The following is a 25,773-nucleotide window of genomic DNA, read 5'->3' on the forward strand; positions in this document are numbered from 1 at the left end:
AAATTCCCAAATTCTCCTTTTCAGGCTGGCCTGTGATTAAATTCCCAAATTCTCCTTTTCAGGCTGGCCTGTGATTAAATTCCCAAATTCTCCTGGCAGTGCTGCCTGCAGCTCCTGCCAGAGCAGGGTGCTGCTGCCTGGAGCATCTTTATGGATCAGGGCTCTCCAGGTTCTCCACTGGTTTTAATTGGGATGATTAATTGTCTCATCATTAATTCGGTTGGAAATGAGGCATTTTGATTCTTTCCTTGTTTGGGGACCAATTGTTTTCCCTGCCAAACGCTCCTGAGGAGCTGCAATGCTGTCACTGCCACCCTGCCCTGGGTCAGCCGGGAGAACAGCAGGGCTGGGGAGGAGGAATTAAGGAGCTGATGTGAGATTTGGGTGAAGAACCAGCCCAGGGGACAGCACAGTGCCACATCAGACTCCAGGTTCCTCTGCTGCCATCCTGTGACACCCTTGGGACGCTCAGCACCTTCATCACCCTCTTTTCTCCTCCTCCTGGGTTTGTTTGGTGCCTCCTGCTCCTGCAGCCCCACAGCCAGTGCCCTGCTGCTGCTCAGCTCCACTGCAGCCTGCTCCCACAGCCCGTTTTTACCTGGAGCTATTGCACCCATCACCCAGCAGCACCAGGAATCCCTGCAGGGCTCTGCCCCTGCCCCTGGCTGAATCCCCCTGGTTTTCCTGACTGCATCCAGCCTCTCCCAAACTGCCCTGGCCTTTCTGCTCCCACCAGCCAGGGGCAGCCCCTCCCTCTGGTGCCAGCTGGGAAAAAGAGGAGTGGGAAGAGCAGCACTTTCCATTCTTTATTTGTGGGAACGATGTGTTCGGTGACAGGAGCAGAGCTGGGACCCTCCCCGTGGTGCTTCAGCTGCACCCAGAGCTCCCCAGGCCAGCTCCCCGTGTGCCCCCAGCCCCCTGCAGCTCTCCTTCCACACAGGGCTGCAGCTGCAGCCCCTGGATGGGATTCCCAGGCAGGGCAGAGCTCAGTTCCCCATTCCCCACACGTTCCCAGTACATCTCCACAGGAATTCTGGAGCATCCCCAGTGCCAGAGCTCAGGCTGGGCTTGGCTGAGCTGAGCACTTGTCCCTGCCAGGGATTGCTCCCCACAGAGTCACAGAGTCCTGGAATGGTTTGGGTTGGGAGGGACATTAAAGACCATTTAATTCATTAAAGATCATTTAATTCATTAAAGATAATTTAATTCATAAGAGATCATTTCATTCCCACCCCTGCCATGGGCAGGGACACCTTCCACTATCCCAGATGGCTCCAAGCCCTGTCCAACCTGTCCTTGGAAACTTCTAGGGATGGAGCAGCCACAGCTTTTCTGGGAAATCCATTCCAGGGCCTCCCCAACCTCACAGGGAAGGATTCCTTCCTGATATTTTGGGATATGAGTGCTCAGTGCCAACACTGATCCATTCTGGCTCCGTTTGCCCCTTCCCTGCCCCCCAAAGGAGGGAGGGAGCAGCAGCTGGGCTCTGCCAGGGGCTGGGCACTGCCAGGGGCTGGGCACTGCCAGGGGCTGCTCCAGAGCTGGGCTCAGACTCCTCATTCATGGCCAGGCTCAGGACAGGGAACAGCAGCAATCAGGGAGCCAGGGAGGGCCTTGGAAGGGGAAGGGGAGCCCTGGTGAGGTGGCAGGAGAACATGAACAGCAGGTGCTTGAGGAGCAGCAGGAGGGAAAGTGGAATGAAGTCTGCAGGAGCAGACACAGGTGGGAAACTGCCAGCAGCTCCTGCTGTGGAGCACGGAGCCACCTCCCAGGGGACAGCACAGTAACCCCGGGCTCAGGGAGCTCAGAAACAGACCCAGCAGAGGATGGGATCATGGAACAGGCAGATGGATCTGGACAGCTCTGCAAGGCAGGTCCCTGCCTTGGGGCTGGCAACTGATTGGAGCTCATGCCTTCCTCTCCTGTACCTGCTCTGGCACATCAGGGACTGGGGAGGGAGAGAACTGCCACAGCCCAGGCACGTCCCTAACTGCAAACAGCCCCAAGAGCTGTTTCCAGGACAGAATAAGGGACTGGAGCCAGCCAGGAATCCTCTGAGGAGCAGGTTTTTGGGGGAAGAATCTCCCTTCAGCAGGTTTGGACTAAGCCTTGGCGGGGTTCTTCAGAGGGAAAGGGGAAATCAGGTGCTCCTGGGGCTGCTGGGAGCTGTGCCTGGAGATTTCAGGGTATCCTGAGAGCTGTGGGAGAGCAGCAGGGCACCTGAGAGCCCCCAGGTGAGCCACTCTCATGGTCCTGCCAAAGGAAGTCAGGATGGAGGGGCACTGCTGAGCTCCTGCAGCCTCTGTCCTTCCCAGCAAAGCTCTGCCCAGCTTGCTCTTAGTCCTTGAAAGCTCCACATTGCATCCTCACCCCAGGACAGCAGTCCTGGTCTCAGCTTTTCCTCCTCCCTCGTGTGCCCAACCCCTGTCCATTCAATCCTAGGGGGGAAGGACCTCAAAGCTCACCCAGTTCCACCCCTTGCCACGGGCAGGGACACATCCCACCACCCCAGGGTGCTCAGAGCTCCACCCACCCATCCTTGGACACCTCCAGGGATGGGACCTCCTTTTCAGATCCTACAGAACCACAGGGTGGGTTTGCTTGGAAAGAACCTCCAGGACCACCAAGTCCAACCCGCCCCACAGCAGGACACCTTCAGCAGGAGGTGGCTCCTGGTTGTGGGAGGTGTCCCTGGGTCCTGCCCCTCTGCTCAGGGCCTGACACAGCCCTGGCTGTTTGTGGGGAGGGGGCTCCTTTAGCAGCTTCACATCAAGCAGCGAGATAATAAATAAATAAATAGGATTGCACTGGGGGGAAAGGTTCTGTCTGCAGCTGGCAGCCCGAGAGGGAAGGTCTGAGATGGGGCTCCCACAGTTCAGTACCAGCACGTCCTGCCCAGGGCTGGGCCAGCTCAGTGACCACAGAGCTGCAGCTGGGCCATCACCTGCCAGTCCAAGTGCAGGTTTTTCATGGTTTCCAGCCTGTTTTTCCTGCTGTTTCCTGCCTGAGGCCACAGGTGCCTCCATCTCTTCCTCTGCTTAGTGAGTTCTCCACAATCCAAAGTCAGGAGCTCGGTGTGCTCCTTCCCACAGCTGCAGGAGAGGGATGGATGTTCTGGCATGTTCTGAGCCTCAGGTGGGAAGTCTTGGCTCCCAAGGGTGGCTGGTCCTGCTGAAATGGGACTTCCTGCAAGGAAAAGGATTGCCAGGTCCCAGCCCTTCCAAGGCAGGACAGCTGGAGCAAGGAGAGAACAAAGGCCCCATTCCTGCCCTGTGCCCATCCTCCTGCTCCTTGGTGACAGTCAGGGCCCCCCGTGCTCTCTAGAGGAGAAGAGGTAGACAGAGAAGACCCCAGAAGGAGAAACAAGCACAGAATAAATCGAAGGAATCTTCCATGCTCCTCTCTCTTGGTCTGGGGCAGATTCCTGTTGCACCTGGATCCCCACCCAGCAGAGGACAGGCTGCCATGAGCACGTCCTGCTGGGCTCCTGGCCTGGCCCTGAGACCTGGCTGTGCCTCTTCCAAACCAGCTGGGCCTGGTGCTCCCTTTTGGGAAGGCTTTCCCACGGGGAAAAACCCTCAGCACATCTGTCATGGTTTGGACACCCCCTCCTTCAGCTCCTGTGGCTTCTTGGTGTCCTCCAAGGCTCTCAGAGCCTCTCCTGGTCCCTTGGTTGTCCTTGCCCGGCTTCTCCTGGAGCTGCAGCGTGGTGGGTGATGGGTTGGGATGAGGACCTTGCCAAGGCAGTCACTTCCCACAGCATCCCCTGGCTCAGGGCAGCGAGGCTGTGCTCCCACTCCATCTCTGCAGAGCCCTCACAGCTCAGGGTGGTGAGGAACAGAGGCTGGCTCATTCAGCTCTCCACCATTCCTGGGCATCCAGGGATCTCTGCAGGGAACAAAGAGAAAGGAAAGCAGCATTAATTTAGCACAGAGAGCTTGGGAAAGAGGAGGGATTTGGGTGTCGAAGCCAGGAGAGAGATTAAACCTCTTTCCTTGATTGTGGAGATAGGAAATGACTGACAAGTCAGATGAAAAAATGGGAAATTAATTCAGAGATAGAGAAAGGAACAAGTACAGAATATGCCAGTGTTTTTATTTTCTGGAAGTGATATTTTTTAATAAGGACATGTAAAAGATTATCATCTGTGTGTGTAGGAGAAGAAAACAGCTTTAAAGCCAAAATGGATCTGCAGAGAGGGGGAAAAAAAAACCCATATCTGTTCTTTGAGAACACAATGCCTCTCTTGGAACAATTCTGGGTATCCAAACTGGAGTTGTATTTCTTGTGCAAATCAAGGATGAAGTTCCAGCATGACAGGGATGATTTGCACCAGTGTCCCTTGCCAGCATCTCTTTAAAAACATTATTTGTACTCCATCTGCCCTGCAAAGTGTGCTTATCCCTCTTTCCTTCCCTCCTTGCTCCCTTCTTCCCCTCCTTCTTCCTTCCCAACCTGTACCAGGGCCTCCCCACCCTCTCAGGGAAGAATTTCTTCCCAATATCTCTCTTCAACCTCCTCTCTCTTGATTTGAAGCCATTCTTCCTTGTCCTGTCCCTACACCTCCCGAGGAAAAGTGGAAATCTTGCAGATTATGAGCTCTTTAGAAAATCCCTGTGTGAAATAATCCTGGCTCTGCATTTCCAGCAATTTCCACAGGCAGCATTCCCCCGGGGGACCAAGGAGCAGCAGATTGTCCAGGGTGGACAATGCCCCAGCCATGAAGGATGGATGAGGGAAGCTCTGGCTTTGTGCACTCTGGAATGCCGAGCACGCTGGAGTTTGGGAGTTCAGAGTGAAGCTCCTCTGCCCTTTTTCATCAGCTGGGAGCCCGAGGCCTCTTCTGCAGCAATCCTATAGATGGTGCTTGTCAGCTTCCAAGGAAACCTGAACCTTCCCCCGAGCTCCCAGGGCAGAGCCACTGGTGGAGTTCAAGTGGGAAGGAAAAGGGGATGCTCCAAAATAATTCCATTTCTGTGCTCAGGGAATGGAGCCACAGAGCTCAGCACGGCTCTGTGTCCAGCTCTGCCCCCCTCACCACCGGGGGTTAATTGCTGCTGCTGTAATTAGGGAGTTTTGCTCATTATCCCTCCAGGGGCTGAGATCCTGGTTTGGCTTTTTCCAGGAAAACAAAGGACCTTGATGTTCCTGGATAGCTTACCACAAGATGACCACAAGAATGACTTTGTGGTGTTCCAAATCCAAGCCACACAGTCCAACAGGAGACAGCAGTGCAAAGCCTTCATCCTGCTGCCCCATGGATCAGCTTCCCACCCAGTCTCACTTCCATGGCAATAATCCCAGTTTGGTTTCCCTCCTGGCACACTCCACCAGGAGCAGAGTCATGCAGTGAGAACAAATTCTGCAAAATCTGTGAATTCTGTGATTCTGTGATTCCGGGATTCTGTGAATTCTGTGTGTGATCCTATGAATTCTGGGAATTCTGTGACTGTGTGTGGTTCTCTGAATCCAGTGAATTCTGTGAATTCTGTGAATTCTGTGATTGTGTGTGATCCTGTGAATTCTGGGAATTCTGTGATTCTGTGTGATTCTGTGAATTCTGTGTGTGATCCTGTGAATTCTGTGAATTCTGTGACTGTGTGTGGTTCTCTGAATCCAGTGAATTCTGTGAATTCTGTGATTCTGTGCGATCCTGTGTGTGATCCTGTGAATTCTGTGTGTGATTCTGTGAATTCTGTGTGTGATCCTGTGAATTCAGTGAATTCAGTGAATTCTGTGAATTCTGTGACTGTGTGTGATTCTGTGAATTCTGTGATTCTGTGAATTCTGTGATTCTGTGAATTCTGTGAATTCTGTGAATTCTGTGAATTCTGTGATTGTGTGTGATCCTGTGAATTCTGTGACTGTGTGTGGTTCTCTGAATCCAGTGAATTCTGTGAATTCTCTGATTCTGTGATTGTGTGTGATTCTGTGAATTCTGTGATTGTGCGTGATTCTGTGAATTCTGTGAATTCTGTGATTCTGTGACTGTGTGTGATTCTGTGTGATTCTGTGAATTCTGTGAGTCAATTCCAGCAAAACCCACGGAACTGCTCTGCCATCAGCACTGCATCCCAGAGCAAGCCCTGCCTTGCTGCTGAGTCCCAGGACACGCCAAGCCCGAGCTCCTTTGCAGTAAATCAGCAGCAGCAGGGCTCTGAAATGAAGGAACCAAACTCCTTTGCAGTAAATCAGCAGCAGCAGGGCTCTGAAATGAGGGAACCAAACTCCCCTTCGCAATTCCAGCGCGGCGCCGACGTCAGCACGGCCGTCCCGGATTTATCCTCGTGTCTTTGAGAGAGGATTTAGCCCTCACTGATTTATTGCCCTGTAAAAGTGAGGTGCAGGGGGAGGGGGTTTGCAGCAGGCCCTGATGGAAGGCAGGGCTGCCCAAACAGCGGCGTCATCCCAAGAAATTTTATTTATGGGCTCTGGGTGCGGAGGGAGCGGGGCTGGGAGATGGCAGCTGGAATAAACAGCACAGCCCTTCTCCCAAACATCTGCCTCGTAAAAGCACAAAATCAGATGTTGTCCTGGAATGCTGCTGGCTGCTCCCAGTGACACGGACAGAGCACAGCTCGCCTGACCCCTTCCAACATTTCCTCTGCCCTGGGAGCTGAATTCCTCAAGGTTCACAAGGCAAAGCTTAATACTCAAACCAGAAGTTGGCTGAGGAAACCTTGCAGGCTCTGGTAATGAGAGGTGCCTGGTCACCTGTGGGAATCCTGGATTCAGCAGGGTGGATCAGCCACATCCCACAGATCAGGATGAAATCAGGATGGGATCCTGGATTCAGCAGGGTGGATCAGCCACATCCCACAAAGCAAGGGGTGCACAGCCTTGTTAACAACTTCCCAGCTGGAATCCTTTCCTTTACATTCCCTTTTTTGGGTTCAGGACACTCCTAGGAGAGGTGGAAGCCGGATGATGATGTTTTTGGTCATTAATCCTAATTAATCCCAGGCTCAAGAAGAGCCATTGCACAGGGTGAGGAGCTGATGAGAAAATCAGAATTCCCTTTCCAGTCAATGGGAATGGATTGCTGCCCACAGAGTCACAGCAGGAGCTTGAAACGGCTCCCAGGGGACATTTCCTAAAGGGTCAAGGAGAGGATGAAGAGGAAAAGAAATTCCCTGTGGATTGTCTTAGTGCTTTGCCCTAAGTGGTTTTGCAAATCAGCAGGAACAGCAGTGACAGGACACGGGGAATGGCTTCAAACTGAAAGAGAGCAGGGTTAGATGGGATGTTGGGGAGAAATCCTTCCCTGTGAGGGTGGGCAGGCCCTGGCACAGGGTGCCCAGAGCAGCTGCGGCTGCTCCTGGATCCCTGGAAGTGTCCAAGGCCAGGCTGGATGAGACTTGGAACAACCTGGGATAGTGGAAGCTGTCCCTGCCATGGCAGGGGTGGAATGAGATGATTTTCAAGACCCTTCTAACCCAGACCACTCTGAGAATCTCTGATTCCATAAATGTTATATTTACTTCACTCCATTTGAACCCTGTGCCCTGTGAAATCTCCATGGGAGCTGGATGTCCATGGACATGGAGCTCTCTGCAAGGCAGCTGAGCAGCTCCTCCCCAGGCAATCCAAGGATTCAGGGTGGAATGAGGGCAGAGCAAGACAGAGTTTCCTGCTCCAGCCCTCCAGGAACCAGGAAAATCTGCCAGCCTTGCCCTGCACAGTCTGCACCTCCACGGGGGTCCCACAACCCAGTCAAGCCTGGCACAGTTCCTCTCCAGACTGTCACCCCTTTCCTTTCCTGCCTCTCCAAGCTTTCCCTGGAAACTCCTGCTATTTTATCCTGTTTCTGCAACCTGTCATCCCCCATTTGCCAACAGCTCCTCCTGGAACATTTAAACAGCATCTGCTGCAAGTGCAGGGCGTGAGAGGAACCCCGGGGCTCAGCAACAGGAGAGGAACCATCAGGTGCTCCTGCACAGCTCAAGGGGAAAGAAAAACCTGTGAATGCCTGACAAGAAGCCAAGGTGTAGCATAAAAAATAACCTTGGAGTGTCCCAGTCCCAGATTTAGTCTGGTTTATGATCACTTTTATCTAGGAAAGGAAAAATTCCAGCTCATCCCTTCCAGTTTGCTGTGCCAAGCCCAGCTCAGCCCAGCTGGGCTCTTGGTCCAGCAGCCACAAAGCCAAACTGGGACACAAATTCCCAGTTAGTTCTTAGCACATGTCCAGCTTTCCCCACCAGCCAGGCACCAAACTAACTCCACATATCCACTGCTGCCTGTGGGATCAAACTTCTCTGGAGATCCAAGTCCTCTGTGCCCTTCACCCCCACCTGAAGGGTCTCAGATCTACCTGAAGGAAGATCCCTGGCTCCCACACTGGTGCAGTTCCATTCCTGATCCCCAAACCTGGATTTTCATCTCCTCTGCTGAGGAATAATGTCCCCATCAAGCGATGGGGTTGAAGGACTTCTTTTTTTCCAGGCAGAGGATCATCCACGCACCTCTGGAAAGCAGCCAGGATGAGAACAGCTGCAAAGCAACAGGCTTTTCAAAGCTGTCATCCCATTTCCCTCTCCTTCCCTCGTCCCAGCTTTTCTGAGGGGTTTTTTCTTCTGTTCAGTTTTGGGGAAGTGGAAGGACATTGTTTGCTTTGGGTCTTGTGGGGTTTTTGAATCACTGAACAGATTGAATGTTGTTCCCAACAGAGGGAGCAGGGATAGAACCATGGAATGACTGGGGCTGGAAGGGACCATAAAATCATCCAGTGCCACCCCTGCCATGGCAGGGACACCTTCCACTGTCCCAGATTGCTCCAAACCCTGTCCCCAGACACTCACAGGGAAGGATTTAATCCCAATATCCCACCTAAACCAGTGCAGGCAAAGCTTTCCCTTGCTTTGTGGCACTGTAATTTCCTTTTCTTGGTGTGATGCCAGCAGAGTGTAGACTTGTCCTGAAGCCTGGCTGACACCCAATTTCCTCTGCAGATATTCCAGCTAACACAGGACTTCAACCCAAGCCAAACAAGTTAACAATGAGCAGAACAACCTTCTCCCTGGAGGAACAACAGAGCCCCTCCTCCACCTGCCTTTGGGCTGCACACAAAGGAAAATCTGGGAAGGAATTTGGAATTCTCCACCTGCCCTTGGGCTCCTCACAAAGGAAAATCTGGGAAGGAATTTGGAATTCTCCACCTGCCTTTGGGCTGCACACAAAGGAAAATCTGGGAAGGAATTTGGAATTCTCCACCTGCCCTTGGGCTCCTCACAAAGGAGAATCTGGGATGGAATTTTGAATTCTCCACCTGCCCTTGGGCTGCACACAAAGGAAGATTTGAGATGGAATTTGGAATTCTGCACCTGCCCTTGGGCTGAACACAAAGGAAAATATGAGATGGAATTTTGAATTCTCCACCTGCCTTTGGGCTGCACACAAAAGAAGATCTGGGATGGAAATTTGAATTCTCCACCTGCCTTTGGGCTGCACACAAAGGAAGATTTGAGATGGAATTTGGAATTCTTCACCTGCCTTTGGGCTGCACACAAAGGAAAATCTGAGATGGAATTTGGAATTCTCCACCTGCCTTTGGGCTCCTCACAAAGGAAGATTTGAGATGGAATTTGGAATTCTCCACCTGCCCTTGGGCTCCTCACAAAGGAGAATCTGGGATGGAATTTGGAATTCTCCACCTGCCTTTGGGCTCCTCACAAAGGAAAATATGAGATGGAATTTTGAATTCTTCACCTGCCTTTGGGCTGAACACAAAGGAAAATCTGGGATGGAATTTGGAATTCTCCACCTGCCTTTGGGCTCCTCACAAAGGAAGATTTGAGATGGAATTTGGAATTCTCCACCTGCCCTTGGGCTCCTCACAAAGGAGAATCTGGGATGGAATTTGGAATTCTCCACCTGCCCTTGGGCTCCTCACAAAGGAAGATTTGAGATGGAATTTGGAATTCTCCACCTGCCCTTGGGCTGCACACAAAGGAAGATTTGAGATGGAATTTTGAATTCTCCACCTGCCTTTGGGCTGCACACAAAAGAAGATCTGGGATGGAATTTTGGATTCTCCACCTGCCTTTGGGCTCCTCACAAAGGAGAATCTGGGAAGGAATTTGGAATTCTCCACCTGCCCTTGGGCTCCTCACAAAGGAAGATTTGAGGTGGAATTTTGAAATTTCTCCTCCATCTGCCTTGACTCCACACAAAGGAAGATCTGGGATGGGATTTGGAATTCTCCACCTGCCTTTGGGCTCCTCACAAAGACCTGGGATGGGATTTCAGCTCCCTCCTGCCACAATCCCAGCAGGAAGCTCTGTCAAGCTGCTCTCCCTGGCCCTGCTGCCAGCAGGGGATTCTGGTGGGATGTTGGGATGATCTCCAGGGCTCTCTCCCAGTTCCTGCAGCCCTGTGACACACGGAGGCAGGAGCACTGCTGTGTGCCAAGCTCAGGAGGCCATGGAATGTCAAAAGCCTGGAGACACCACCAAATCCTCCCAAGAAAATAGCAAACAAAATCCTCCAGGTGGGAGAGAGCCAGGGATCTGACAGAGGTGGATTATCAGCAGGTGCCTGTGAATGCCTGGAGGGGATCACACCAACACCATCCCACATGGTAAGAAAGTAGCATTTGTGGGCATTTGGATTCCAGCAGGGAAAATCCTTCCCCAGACTCGGCGTCATCGCTTGTGGAATTCAGCTCTGAGCTCTGATTTCCTCTCACTGCCCCAAGGAGCTCTTGGAAAACTTGTGAATGGACTTGGGGTGGTCAGCTTGATTGTTTTATGCAAAATATCTCAGCATCAGGGGGAAATGCAGAAGGATTTTTATTCTGGGAAGACCAACAGTGCCTGGAAAATGAGTGCTCAGCCAGGGCTTTGCTTCCTAGCACAAAACCCAGGGATATCCTCTCCATCTGCTCAGGCTGCTGTCTCCCAGCTGAGGACAAGGAGAAAATCTTCTTTTGCAGCCTGAGCAGTGTGTCCTGCCCCTCAGAAATTCTCTGCCCAGGGCAGAGCATCCACCAGCTCTCTCCTTCCATCCCCTCCTCACGGAACTTCAGGGATTCAAACTGCCCCTGTTTCTCACTTCCCACAGGAACAACCCCAGAGCAAACACATTTATTTCAGCCTGGAGGAGTGGCAATTCCTGCAGTTTCTGGCAATTCCTGCAATTCCTGGCAATTCCTGCAATTCTTGCAATTCCTGAAATTCCTGGCGATTCCAACTCATGGTTCAATCACTGGATTTTGGAGGATGCTGCTCCTGAGAAGTTTCATGGATCTTCCATCCCATTAAATCCGTGACAAGCAGGTCAGAAATGCACAATTACAGGGGCAGGGAGAGGGACAGAGCCCCAGGTGGCCTCTTGTGCAACACATCCCCACTGACAGTCTCCAAAGCTGCTCCAGAGTTTAAACCCCATCCCCAAAATCACCTCGGGCAATCACTCATGTCAGTAGCTGCTACTCAGTGAGAGAAAATCCTGATTTCCCCCTGATCCTTCTGACCCACATCAAAGGGTGGAGCACAGGAGCTGTGCCAAGGCCTGGCAAACACTTCCAGGGCTGAACCCGTGTGGGAAAGGCTCCATCCCCCATGGCTGGGCTCACCCCCAGCTCTGGTTTGGTTTGGCTGGGCTCACCCCCAGCTCTGGTTTGGCTGGGCTCACCCCAAGCTTTGGCTGGGCTCACCCCAAGCTCTGGTTTGGTTTGGCTGGGCTCACCCCAAGATTTCGCTGGGCTCACCCCAAGCTCTGGTTTGGCTGGGCTCACCCCCAGCTCTGGTTTGGCTGGGCTCACCCCAAACTCTGGTTTGGCTGGGCTCACCCCAAACTCTGGTTTGGCTGGGCTCACCCCAAACTCTGGTTTGGCTGGACTCACCCCAAACTCTGGTTTGGTTTGGCTGGGCTCACCCCAAGATTTGGCTGGGCTCACCCCAATCTCTGGTTTGGTTTGGCTGGGCTCACCCCAAGCTCTGGTTTGGCTGGGCTCACCCCAAGCTTTGGCTGGGCTCACCCCAAGCTCTGGTTTGGTTTGGTTGGGCTCACCCCAAACTCTGGTTTAGCTGGGCTCACCCCCAGCTCTGGTTTGGCTGGGCTCACCCCAAGCTCTGGTTTGGCTGGGCTCACCCCAAGCTTTGGCTGGGCTCACCCCAAGCTCTGGTTTGGTTTGGCTGGGCTCACCCCAAGCTTTGGCTGGGCTCACCCCAAGCTTTGGCTGGGCTCACCCCAAGTTCTGGTTTGGCTGGGCTCACCCCAAGCTTTGGCTGGGCTCACCCCCAGCTCTGGTTTGGTTGGGCTCACCCCAAGCTCTGGTTTGGCTGGGCTCACCCCCAGCTCTGGTTTGGCTGGACTCACCCCAAGCTCTGGTTTGGTTGGACTCACCCCAAGCTCTGGTTTGGCTGGGCTCACCCCAAGCTCTGGTTTAGCTGGGCTCACCCCCAGCTCTGGTTTGGCTGGGCTCACCCCCAGCTCTGGTTTGGCTGGGCTCACCCCAAACTCTGGTTTGACTGGGCTCACCCCCAGCTCTGGTTTGGCACAGCCCAGCTGGGCTGGCAGAGAGTGCTGATGCTATCACAGGCAGACACAACACCCAGCAGCCAGGCAGGGCCAGGCACCCAGGGCTGTTTACCCATCACACCTGGGCAAACACAGCCTGTTTTCACAGCCCAGCTCCCAGCACCAGGGCTGGGCTCTCCTGCTCTGCTCCCTGCTGCGGGGCCTGAGCGAATGGTTGGCACCTGCCAGGGAGATATAAAAAGATTTCCCTGCGGGGTGGAGCTCGTGGTGCTGATCTCATGGCTCCAGTCATGGTGACCTGCTGCACTGGATGGATGCAGCCCTTACTCCGTGCCCCTGCCAGCAGCAGCACTGCTGGGGCCTGGGCTTTCCCTGTCCCCCTGTGAAAAATGTGTCTTTTATGCAATAAAATACACATTTTGCAAATATTCAAATGAATATTATATGTGTTGTGTTAGAAAGTAATGCTGTATTAATTCCCTTAAGTAGTGTGGTAAATATGGTTTTAGGTTATAACAAAATGTTAAAATAGAAACTGTGCTGTGTAGGATACTTTTCTTTTTCTAAAGAAAGGACTTGCACTGGGATAGCAGCCACAGGACGCCTGAATCTTTCAGAGAAAGGGAATTTATTGCTCTCTTATCAGAAGAAAAAAACTTCTTCCCAGCTTGCTCAGCCCTGAAGACTCAGTCAGGATTCAGAGGAAGAAGCTGACCCTGACCAGACAGAATCCTGTGTTGGAATGGAATAGATGCATCATGGATGAGGTGTAGGAATATGCAACAGGCTGTTGTTTTTAAGGGTTAATCCTCTGTTCACGTGGGTCCTTTTTCGGGCTTATTTTGCCCAGAAAGAAGTACCTGGACTGTCCTTAACTCTTTGTTTCTATTGTCTCATATTGTCCTGAAAGGAGGAGCAGGTGGGATTTATTCAGCCCCACACATTTATTCAGCTCCATTATTCTCACCTCCAAAACCAGCCCAGCAGCACTTTGATCCCTCGGCAGCTCATCTCCAGATTGTCTCTATTATTAACAACAAAGTGCTCGTTATTCCCATCACCATCCCTTGAAGGAGCCTGGATGGGGGTGAGGATTCCTGTGGGGTGGGGCAGGACACACAGACTGAGCAGGTGATGTCCCTCTGCCTTGTCCCAGACTCTTTTATCCAGGGAAGAAGGGGACACCCCTCCCTTCTGCAAAGACACAGCCTGAAAAACTTCCAGGCCACTTCTGAGCAGGATAAACCATCCCTGGGTCTGCACCAGAGCAGAGAATCCCTTCAGAAATCCACAAGTTTCTCTTACTAATTGTAACAAAAAGCAATTGGAACCCCTGGCTAAACCCACAGGGGATTTATTTCCTCCAGCAAAGCCCCAGCATGGACCTGGCTTGGCTGTTCCTAGAATTAGCATTTGTACAGAAATTGTCATTTTCAGCCCAGGACCTGGCTCGGCTGTTCCTAGAATTAACATTTGTACAGAAATTGTCATTTTCACCCCAAAACCTGGCTCAGCTGTTCCTAGAATTAACATTTGTACAGAAATTGTCATTTTCAGCCCAGGACCTGGCTTGGCTGTTCCTAGAATTAACATTTGTACAGAAATTGTCATTTTCACCCCAAAACCTGGCTCAGCTGTTCCTAGAATTAACATTTCTACAGAAATTGTCATTTTCACCCCAAAACCTGGCTCAGCTGTTCCTAGAATTAACATTTGTACAGAAATTGTCATTTTCACCCCAAAACCTGGCTCAGCTGTTCCTAGAATTAACATTTGTACAGAAATTGTCATTTTCAGCCCAGGACCTGGCTCGGCTGTTCCTAGAATTAACATTTGTACAGAAATTGTCATTTTCAGCCCAGGACCTGGCTTGGCTGTTCCTAGAATTAACATTTGTACAGAAATTGTCATTTTCAGCCCAGGACCTGGCTTGGCTGTTCCTAGAATTAACATTTGTACAGAAATTGTCATTTTCAGCCCAGGACCTGGCTTGGCTGTTCCTAGAATTAACATTTGTACAGAAATTGTCATTTTCAGCCCAGGACCTGGCTTGGCTCTTCCTAGAATTAACATTTGTACAGAAATTGTCATTTTCAGCCCAGGACCTGGCTTGGCTGTTCCTAGAATTAACATTTGTACAGAAATTGTCATTTTCAGCCCAGGACCTGGCTTGGCTGTTCCTAGAATTAACATTTGTACAGAAATTGTCATTTTCAGCCCAGGACCTGGCTCGGCTGTTCCTAGAATTAACATTTGTACAGAAATTGTCATTTTCAGCCCAGGACCTGGCTTGGCTGTTCCTAGAATTAACATTTGTACAGAAATTGTCATTTTCAGCCCAGGACCTGGCTTGGCTCTTCCTAGAATTAACATTTCTACAGAAATTGTCATTTTCACCCCAAAACCTGGCTCAGCTGTTCTCTCAGCCCTTCCACGGAGAAAAACCCATTTCCCCTTCAACTCTTCTGGCAGGCAAAGTGCTCAGAGGGTGAGCTGGATTCTCTGAGAGGTCTTTCCCAGCCTCAGTGGCTCTGTGGCTCCCCATTCCCAGCTCCTGGTCCCCGGGGCCGGGGTGGCTGTCCTGGTTTGTCTCCATACCTGTCACACCCTCACTGCAAAGGCATCCCCAGCTCCAGCCCCACGCCCTCCCAAGAAGGAAGCAGAGGCACTGCTCATTCCAGAGGCAGCCATCATCCCCCTCCGGGCTCAAGGCAGGGCTCAGAGCAGGATTTGGGCTCTGCTGGGGCCTCAGCCCAGGCTGGTTCAGGGTCATCTCAGCAGCGCAGGGCTGGCCGTGCTGCTGGCGCCTTTCCTCTCAAAAACTGACATTTTCCTCTCAAAAACCACCAGCAGCAACAGCTCCTGATTGTCAGGAGGCAGAGCTCAGCTCAGAGGGCTGGAGCAGAGGGGGCACAGCCTGATCCCAGCCTTCCCCAGCAGGTGAGGGAGGAAAGCTCTGAGCAGTGAGGACAGACTCCCCTGTGAACTGACCCGGTTCCCCCAGGCTGCTCCCACAGATATTTCGGGGCTGCCACCAGCTCTGCTGTGTGCAGACACACTTCCTCTCACCAGCACCATCACAAACACACACAGCTCCCACGGAGACTGCTGATCTGAAGGCCAGACTGCAAGAAACTTATTGAGGTCTCCAGTTTTTCTCAGAAAAAAAAAAAGCCACACATTTCCACTCCTGTGTCAAACACAACAGGGTGGGGCTTTCAGGCTCTGGAATCCTGAAACCCCAGGGATGTTTTGCACTGCTTCTGAAGTCTTCAAGGCTGCCTCACAATGTGCTGTCCCGTGGGACCTCCATCCCACAGCCACCAAGGAGGTCATGTCCTGACAGGCACTGTTAATCTGATTCCACTGTGGCTTTGGGGGTGATAAGAAATGTTTTCAGCAGCGTGGTTCTTGCTTCAGCTGCAAAATATCAAGATGAAGCTGTTCCCACCCAGGGATGAACAAGCATTTCCTTCAGCCAGGCAGAAAAAAAAAAAAAAGAAGATTAAGGAGAGGTTTTTCACACTTGCATACACTTAAGAGGAAAAAATATTTACACGAGGGAGAAAGGACTTGGCAGGGCCTCCCCAGAGGCCATTTGCTGTTTATGCATTTCTCAGGCCTGGGCTGAGGCTGCAGAGCCTGAGCCTCCCTGGGCCACTGGGGGACTGTTTTAGGGCTGGGAGATCCCTAAAACCAGTGGGGTGTGTTTGTGAGCCCCTGGGGACTCTGGGGGCTCACTGGGGGACTGTTTTAGGGCTGGGAGATCCCTAAAACCAGTGGGGGTGTGTTTGTGAGCCCCTGGGGACTCTGGGGGCTCACTGGGGGACTGTTTTAGGGCTGGGAGATCCCTAAAACCAGTGGGGTGTGTTTGTGAGCCCCTGGGGACTCTGGGGGCTCACTGGGGGACTGTTTTAGGGCTGGGAGATCCCTAAAACCAGTGGGGTTATGTTTGTGAGCCCCTGGGGACTCTGGGGGCTCACTGGGGGACTGTTTTAGGGCTGGGAGATCCCTAAAACCAGTGGGGTTATCTGGGGGACTGTTTTAGGGCTGGGAGATCCCTAAAACCAGTGGGGTGTGTTTGTGAGCCCCTGGGGACTCTGGGGGCTCACTGGGGGACTGTTTTAGGGCTGGGAGATCCCTAAAACCAGTGGGGGTCTGTTTGTGAGCCCCTGGGGACTCTGGGGGCTCACTGGGGGACTGTTTTAGGGCTGGGAGATCCCTAAAACCAGTGGGGTGTGTTTGTGAGCCCCCAAGCCCTGCCAGTGGGCACTGTGGCTCCCTAATGCCTTTCCCTTGGCATTCCTGGGGGATCAGAGCCAGGAGGGGCTGCTGGAGTCCTCAGGGGAAATAACCCCTGGCTCTGAGCGCCTCCTGAGCCCAAGCACCTTTCCAGGTGAATGTTCCCTGTCAGGAATGTCCTGTGGTAACAGGAATGGGGGAAGGTGGGTGGCAGCTGCTCCCCCACGGGTGCTGAAGGTCTGACTGATTTTTTCCTCCTGCAGTCAGCCATGGCTGGGGCTCTCTGTCCCTTGAAAGCACAAATTATGATCATTTGGCAGGAAGTGCCTGCTGCAATCTCCCTGTCCAAGCTGCACAATTCCCTGCTGTTGTTTCTGGAAAGGAGAAGCCTCGAAATGTGCAGAGCACCGTGTCCTCTGCTGCCAAGGCTTCATCCTGGGCTTGAGTGGCACAGAGGACACAAAATCCTTGTCCTTGCAACATTCCGGGCTGGCATCCTGCTCTGCATCACTCCTGCTCTATCCTCACCCCCACCTGGAGCAGGAGGGACATCAGGACACCAGGTAACAGAGGCCAGGAGGTTGGTGCCTCTCCAGAGAAACGCCTCCAGGAGCTTTTCCAAGATGAAGCAACCTGGGGCAGGCAGGAGTGCTGCTGCCACCCCGTTCCTGCAGGACAGGTCACCTCCTCACCTCCTCCCAGCCCAAATTCCAAACCCCCACAGCTGGGGCAGCTGCAGCTCCCTCCCAGCCCCAGGGGATGCTGGCACTGGTGACAGCAACAGAGGGTTAAACCCTGCCAGCTGCTGGGAGTGCTGCCACGGGGGCACAGGAGCCAGCCCAAACAGAGAAGCAGGTGGGTTTTAAACCCCTGTCTGCAGATCAGAGAGTGCTGAGCACCCACAGCCCCCTCCCCACTGCCAGGGCTCAAAGCACTGGGAAAAAATAAAATAAAATAAAATAAAATAAAATAAAATAAAATAAAATAAAATAAAATAAAATAAAATAAAATAAAATAAAATAAAATAAAATAAAATAAAATAAAATAAAATAAAATAAAATAAAATAAAATAAAAAATAAATAAAATAAAATAAAATAAAATAAAATTAAATTAAATTAAAATAAATAAAATTAAATAAAATTAAATTAAATTAGAATAAATAAAATAAAATAAAAAATAAAAATAAATAAAATAAAATAAATAAAAAATAAAATAAAATAAAATAAAATAAAATAAAATAAAATAAAATACTACTAATAAATAAATAAATAAAACTAATTAATAAATAGTAAATAATAAAAAATAAATAATAATTGATAATTGATAAATAATAAATAATTGAGGAAGTTTTTGTCCACATTATGTTTCCTCCCTGCTCCTTGAGGTGCTGGTTTTCTTTGATGAGCCCTGAAGGATTCACTAGGAAAATGTTGGGAAATAAGGGAGAAATGGCTTTAAGCAAGGACACTTGACTACAGCATAAATCCCATAAATCCTCTTTATTTCAACACGTCAGTCAGTAGGATGGGCAATAAATACTTGGGGTTTTGAACATACAGATCTTCATCTCTGCACTAACCTGGCCCAGCAAACCCTTCACATTTCCTTGTTTATGTACAGCTCCACGTGTTGCTGTATTTAGATCATGGATATATACACACACACGTATATCTCTATGTGCACTTGTGCAGAAATGTCCTTTCCAAGGACAGGAAACAAGTGAATATTTCCCAATCCACTCTCCCTGCCACTGGAAATACTGCACAGAAACTCAGCTGGATGCTCCTGCCATAGGGAAAATGGGAAAAGTGAAATTGCATCCACGGAAAAGCAGCAAATCCACTTTTTTTCATGATGGAGAAAGTTAAAAAAAAAAAATCTCAGTGCCCCCCTAAATGCTGTGCTTGATTCAGCACCTTTACACACAGCAATTCCAGCTGCCAGATCCAGGGGGATGGGGGTCTCCACTCTCCTAATCCTTGGCCCGTTTTCAAACATTTGGGGGCATTTAGGAACTGAAATCTCTGTCCTCCCTCTCTGCTGTGCTGGGGCCTCACCTCCAGCAGAGCCCCAGGGTGGGGTCTGTGGGAAACAGTAAAGATAAGCTCATTATGTGTCAGTTTTTACCATCTTTCATGGTCTCAGCCATGCAATGAGGTGATGCTGCAATGAAAGCACAAGGAGCATCCCCCAGCAGTCCTGTCCTGTTTGGGAAAACCAACTCCAAACGCAGGGACCAGCTCCACAGGTGAGGCTGGGGCAGGCACAGCCCTGGCAGTGCAAGGTGCACCCGTGGGCAGTGCTGGACTGCAGGAATTGCTGAACAGTTTGGGACATGGGGCACTTTGGGAACAGCCACTCCTAAAAAGGCACTCGAGGTGCACTCCCAGGTGGGGATCTGCACCCAGACCCTTTTGCCTCCTCCCTGTTCAGCTCCACATCTCCCCAGGGCCATGGCAAGCAGCATTTCCAGCCCTGGCTGCCCAGACAGCCAAAGCTGCCCAGGAATGCTCCTGAGAGGCAAAGGGTTGGTGTAACCCAGCAGCTCTGTGTCCTGGGGATGGAGCAAAGACAGCCCTGGTGTGGACTCTGCAGCTGCCCCAGTCCCAGGCAGGAGCCACAGCCAGGGCAGGATCTTGTAACAGCACCCAAGCTGTGTTTGTGATCTTCACTCCACCAAGACTTTAAAACCAAAACCAATCTGTCTGGCCAAAGTGGATACAAGCAGTGAATGTAGGGCCAAGATCCAGCTGGCTGCACAGCAGCACCTGGGGGCTGTGTCCCCTCTGTGTCCCCACCTCTGTGGCAGTGGCACGAGGTACAAGCCAGCAGCACAGCGTTTGCTTCAGCCTGCTCTGTTTGCAGGAAGAATTTAATGTTTGTCACCGATTTCCCTCAAATGAAGTCACCACCGTGTGTTTTATCAGATGTTTAACCTGAGCCAACTCTGCCTGTGTGAAATCCTAAAATCCAATTTAAACAGCGACTCCTGACTCCAATGCTCCATTTTTAAACATGTCTATAAACTTTTTAATATAAAATATTTTAACAGGGAAAAGTTGGGTTTTTGTTCCCAGCCATGGAAAGGTTTGGCTTTGGTGCTGCCACAATATTTTTTCCTCCACTATTTCTTTCTTTTGATTCCAGTTTCCCCCAGAACTGCACAGTTTATATTTCACCAGTTCTACTAATGTTGCCTTAGAGGAAAGAAATCAGTTCTTCAACACCCACACTCCAGTGCAAGCTCGAGGTTTGCTGGCAGTGCAGCCAAGATTTGCAGCACCGAGGTCATTTGCCCAGTGCAAACAGCCCAAAGTTCCCTGTCCCTTCCACACCCACGTGCTCTGGGTGCTGGAGTGGTTCTGCAAATAATCACTCGCTCATCTCTCAGCTTTGGCTACCCACTGCCACAATATTTGAAGTAAGAAGAGGAAGCCAAAAAAAGAGAACAATTATTTGGACAACAAACCCTGCTCCGCCAGTGCTACCAAAATGCAAATAATTCATCACAGTGAAAACACAAACCACAGCAGCGATGTGGGCATGGGAATTCCCTGTGCCACAGGGTCCTGCCTCCAGCTGGGGAGACTGGAGCCTGCTGGGGCTGGCCTGACCCCCCAGCACTGCAGCACACCTCGTCCCTCTGTGCCACCCTCAAAGCCACAGTGCCCTGGGCATTGCAGAGCAGGAGGGACTGGCAAGAGATAAAGAGGTAGAGGAGATAAAACGAGGCAGAGATATTGATCTCTGCAATCGAGAGGTTAATTCTCATTTCCCCTGAATGCTGTTTGGTAATCACAGGGCTAAATTGCATCTGCAGCCCCAGAGTGAGCGCCTACACCGAGTGTGCACCTACACCGAGTGTGTTCCTACACTGTGTTCCTACACCGAGTGTGTTCCTATACTGAGTGTGCACCTACACTGAGTGTGCACCTACACCGAGTGTGTACCTACACCGAGTGTGCACCTACACCGAGTGTGCACCTACACTGAGTGTGTACCTACACAGAGTGTGTTCCTACACCGAGTGTGCACCTACACTGAGTGTGCACCTACACTGAGTGTGTTCCTACACCGAGTGTGCACCTACACTGAGTGTGCACCTACACCGAGTGTGCACCTACACGGAGTGTGCACCTACACCGAGTGTGCACCTACACTGAGAGTGTTCTTACACTGAGTGTGTACCTACACGGAGTGTGTACCTACACCGAGTGTGCACCTACACCGAGTGTGCACCTACACTGAGTGTGTACCTACACAGAGTGTGTTCCTACACCGAGTGTGCACCTACACTGAGTGTGCACCTACACTGAGTGTGTTCCTACACCGAGTGTGCACCTACACTGAGTGTGCACCTACACCGAGTGTGCACCTACACGGAGTGTGCACCTACACCGAGTGTGCACCTACACTGAGAGTGTTCTTACACTGAGTGTGTACCTACACGGAGTGTGTTCCTACACCGAGTGTGCACCTACACTGAGTGTGTACCTACACAGAGTGTGTTCCTACACCGAGTGTGCACCTACACTGAGTGTGCACCTACACTGAGTGTGTTCCTACACCGAGTGTGCACCTACACTGAGTGTGCACCTACACCGAGTGTGCACCTACACCGAGTGTGCACCTACACCGAGTGTGTTCCTACATTGAGTGTGCACCTACACTGAGTGTGCACCTACACTGAGTGTGTACCTACACCGAGTGTGTATCTACACGGAGTGTGCACCTACACAGAGTGTGTAACTACACGGAGTGTGTACCTACACCGAGCATGTACCTGCACCAAGTGTGTTCCTACACTGAATCTGTTCCTACATTATGTGTGTTCCTACACCAGGTGTGTTCCTACACTGCGCACCTACACCGTGTGTACCTACACCCACTGTGTTCCTACACCAAGTGTGCACCTGCACCGAGTGTTCCTACACCACCTCCCCACCCTGGTACAGCCTCTGAGCTCTCTGTCAGTGCCAGCACAGCACAGAGCAAGCAGTGCCCGACTGCCAGCCCCTCTCCTGCCCTGCCAGCCCCTCTCCTGCCCTTCCAGTCCCTCTCCTGCCCTTCCAGCCCCTCTCCTGCCCTTCCAGCCCCTCTCCTGCCCTGCCAGCCCCTCTCCTGCCCTGCCAGCCCCACTCCTGCCCTGCCAGCCCCTCTCCTGCCCTTCCAGCCCCTCTCCTGCCCTTCCAGTCCCTCTCCTGCCCTGCCAGCTCCTCTCCTGCCCTGCCAGCCCCTCTCCTGCCCTGCCAGCTCCTCTCCTGCCCTTCCAGCCCCTCTCCTGCCCTTCCAGCCCCTCTCCTGCCCTGCCAGCCCCTCTCCTGCCCTTCCAGTCCCTCTCCTGTCCTTCCAGCCCCTCTCCTGCCCTTCCAGTCCCTCTCCTGCTCTGCCCGCCCCTCTCCTGCCCTTCCAGCCCCTCTCCTGCCCTTCCAGCCCCTCTCCTGCCCTGCCAGCCCTGCTCCTGCCCTGCCAGCCCCTCTCCTGCCCTTCCAGCCCCTCTCCTGCCCTGCCAGCCCCTCTCCTGCCCTGCCAGCCCCTCTCCTGCCCTGCCAGCCCTGCTCCTGCCCTTCCAGCCCCTCTCCTGCCCTTCCAGCCCCTCTCCTGCACTCCGCCTGTCCGTGTTTATCAGCGGGGCTGCCTCTCACGCCACAGAGTGTCACCGTGTCACCGCACCCTTCCCTGGCACTCCGAGCACCCGGGCTCTTATGGCTGCTCCTCCTTCCAGGCAGGATCAGCAGCACTTTAGGAGAGAGGAGAAGGAGCAGCAGGAGTTCCCAGAGCGCTGCGTTTTGCCCTGAGAGCTCGAGCAGTTTGTCCCCACACCAGGAGCAGCAATGTCCCCTCCGTGCTCCCTGCCTGGCCGGGGGATTCCCCTCCAGCCCTGCCGGCACCAGCGCTCGGGGCGAGTCCTCAGAGCAGCCGAGGGGCTGCCGGGGGTGTCGGTAACCAAAAACCCCGCTCCACCCCCGGCCCGGCTCCGGCTCCTGCGGGACGGGGCACGGCGCTGCCCCAAAGCCGCTCTGCCTCCGCCTGCCCCAGGACTCAGCCCCGGGTGCCCGCTTGCCACCCACGCAGGTCTCCGGGACACCCAGAGAGCCCCACACCCCCAAACTGACCGCAACGACAACGACAATGCCACCAACACCCCCGTGGTGCGGGGCGAGCGCGTGGAAATGAGGAGGGTCCGCACGCCCGAGTATCCCCCGAGCATCCCCCGGGACTCCGCGGCCCGAGAGGTCCCGGGAGCAGCTTTTGCTGCCCCTTTCCCGAATATTCCTGAAAGAACCCCGTTCTGCACACCCTCCCGGCCGCGGGTCCAGCTTGTCACACCGGCTGCGCCCCCAGCCCAGATCGCTGCTCCCCTCCAGCCAGGAACTGTCCCGTCCTGTCCTGTCCCGTCCTGTCCTGTCGCGTCCTGTCCTGTCCTGTCCTGTCCTGTCCTGTCCTGTCCCGTCCTGTCCCGTCCTGTCCTTTCCTTTCCTGTCCCGTCCTGTCCCGCAGCCCACCCTGCCCGGGGACGCCTGGCAGAGCCTGGCACACGGGACAAAACCCCCTCCACACCCATCCCGAGCGACCTGCAGCCGTCCCGCGGTCGGAGCGGCGCTTCCAGGGTGCCACGGAAAATCCGAACCTCCTCCCGTCCCACCTCCCCGGGCTCGCTGTCATCTGAGCCTCGCAGTTAAACAAACCGGGCGCTTTACAAGCTCTTGGCTGGGCTGTGACTGTAGCCGCGTGTCACCCGACTTCCCAGTGCCACATTCCTGAGTCCCACAGTCACAGGCTCACATTCTAGGCAAACGCTCCGTTTATTTCTATCGGGTTTTTTTTTTTTTTCCCCTACAGAAAGTCACGCAGTACTTGGCGAAACAAAACCCCAGGGAGCGTTCGCAGTTTCTGGGCGGTGATCAAACTGTCCCAGAGCCGGCAGCCCCGAGCCCGCCCCGCTGCCTGCATCCCTTCACCGCCGGTTTGTCGCAGATCAAATTCAGGGGTTTTGCCATCTCCGCAAAGTGCCCCGGGCCGGACAACCGTGCCACCCCCGCCCCAGGTGCCCTCCTGCCCTGGAGGGCTCCCGCAGCCACCAGCGGGGTGGTGACAAGGGGACCGGCAGCAGTCCCACCGGTGCAGGGGGGGTCCAGCCCCGCTCCCAGCTCCCAGCAAGGTCGTTCAGTCCCAGACCAGTTCAGTCCCGGCCACGGCCAAAAAGTCCCTCCGGGGACGAACATTCTGCTCAGCCTGGCATCCCCCAGCCCGCCCCGGGTCGTGCCCCAAACCAGGGGAGCTGCCAGCAGCCCCTCCGCCCTGCCAGGGGCCAGCCCCGCTTTGCAGAGCCCGAGTTTGGGGTTTCTCGCAGCTGTTGGGTTTTAGGCGCTCTCTAAAACAGAATCACAATTGTTATGAAAGGAAGCTGATTTTCCTTGCAAAGGCTCCTCTGCGCAACCCCCGCCCGAGCCCCCAACACCCTCCCCGGCGGGCGCAGTACCTTTGCCGTGCAAAAAGAGCTCGGGGCGAGGGAAGGAGCCCTCCTCGCAGAGCAGGTCGCAGGTTTTATCCGGGGCCAGGGGGTAGCCGTTGTCCTCCTCGTTGTAGTCGCTCCTGCCGTTGCTGTTGGAGTAGCCGTTGGCGTACATCTTGAGGGCAGACCTGCGCAGGCACAGCAGCTCCTGGAAGGCGTACCTGAAGTCGGGGCTCCGGCAGTAGATCAGGGGGTTGAAGGCAGAGTTGACGTAGCCCAGCCAGTTCAAGAGGATGTACAGGTACTTGGGAATGATGTTGTCCTGGATGACGTGCACGATGTTGACGATGAAGAAGGGCAGCCAGCACAGCGTGAAGGTGCCCATGATGATGCCCAGGGTTTTGAGGGCCTTGTGCTCCTTCAAGAAGAACTTGGAGGAGCGGCGGTTCCCGGCTCCCCCTTTCTGCTCCTGCTCCTTGTTCTGGGTGTGAAACCTCCCCTCGCTCCTGTCTATCTTCCGCAGCTGCTTCTTGGCCACCTGGAAGACCCTGGCGTACACGAAGACCATGACCACGAGGGGCAGGTAGAAGGAGATGATGGAGGAGGCGATGGCGTAGGCTTGGTTGGTGAAGAAGTCGCAGCACATCTCGTCCTGGTAGCAGCGGATGGCGTCCTCGTGGTCCGCCCGGTACCAGTGCATCTGGATGGGCAGGAAGGAGGTCAGGCCCGACACCACCCACACCACCAGGATGACCACGCGTGCCTTGCCCTTGGTCAGCAGGCTCTGGTACTTGAACGGGGAGGTGATGGCGAAGTACCGGTCCACGGCGATGACGCACAGGGTCTCGATGCTGGCCGTGACGCACAGCACGTCCACAGAGGTCCAGAACTCGCACCAGAAGTTCCCAAACTTCCACATCTCCATGATGATGTGGCAGGCGCCGAAGGGCACCACGGCCAGCCCCATGACCAGGTCGGCGCAGGCCAGCGAGGTGATGAAGTAGTTGGTGACGGTCTGCAGGCGCTGGAAGCGGGCGATGGCCGTGATCACCAGCACGTTGCCGAAGACGATGGCCAGCACGATCAGCGACATCAGGATGCCCATGCCCACCATCCACACGTCCCGCGACACCGCGGGATCGGCGGCGCTCTGGTTGGCGCTGGCGTTGCCGCCGGGCAGCTCCGTCCCCGCCGCGGCCATGGCCCGGCGACAGCCCCGGGGCGGCGGGGGGGGCTCGGCTCCGCTCAGGGCTCCGCGGCCGCGGCGCCGCTCCGGGAGCCGCGCATGCGGGACAGGTGCGGGACAGGTGCGGGGCCGCTCGGCTGGGCCACCGGGCACCGCTCCGCTCCCGTCCCGGCCGTGTCCCAGCCCGTGTCCCAGCCCGTGTCCCAGCCCGTGTCCCAGCCCGTTAGGCGCCGCGGAGCTTTTTAAGTGACAGCAGCCCGTGACATCAGCCCGCCGCAGCCAATGGCAGCCGGCACCGCACCCCGAGCCCCCCCGCACCCCGCGGCCACCCCCGCCTGCCCCACGCGTGTCCCCGCCCCGTGTGCTGCATCCCCGCCGTGTCCCCGCAGCTGCTCCGGGTGCGCT

The 25,773-nt window shown here is 53.7% G+C and overlaps 1 protein-coding gene across 2 annotated transcripts; it reads right to left on the reverse strand.

Annotated features, from left to right (window-relative positions):
- Positions 1-792: 792 nt before the first annotated feature.
- On the reverse strand, positions 793-25,571 carry ADRB2 (adrenoceptor beta 2). Of its 2 annotated transcripts, none has more exons than XM_059860125.1 (2): positions 24,210-25,571; positions 793-3,888 (listed from the first exon to the last, which is right to left on the reverse strand). In XM_059860125.1, exons 1-2 carry the CDS (start codon positions 25,381-25,383, stop codon positions 3,854-3,856), a joined length of 1,209 nt encoding a protein of 402 aa, XP_059716108.1. In that variant the 5' UTR covers positions 25,384-25,571; the 3' UTR covers positions 793-3,853. The 2 variants fall into 2 exon arrangements, with proteins under 2 accessions (XP_059716108.1, XP_059716107.1); XM_059860124.1 differs by lacking the exon at positions 793-3,888 and adding an exon at positions 13,095-15,955.
- Between the last annotated feature and the right edge of the window lie 202 nt (positions 25,572-25,773).

The sequence above is a fragment of the Haemorhous mexicanus genome, chromosome 15 (assembly GCF_027477595.1).
Source record: "Haemorhous mexicanus isolate bHaeMex1 chromosome 15, bHaeMex1.pri, whole genome shotgun sequence".
In the NCBI taxonomy this organism is placed as follows: Eukaryota; Metazoa; Chordata; class Aves; order Passeriformes; family Fringillidae; genus Haemorhous; species Haemorhous mexicanus.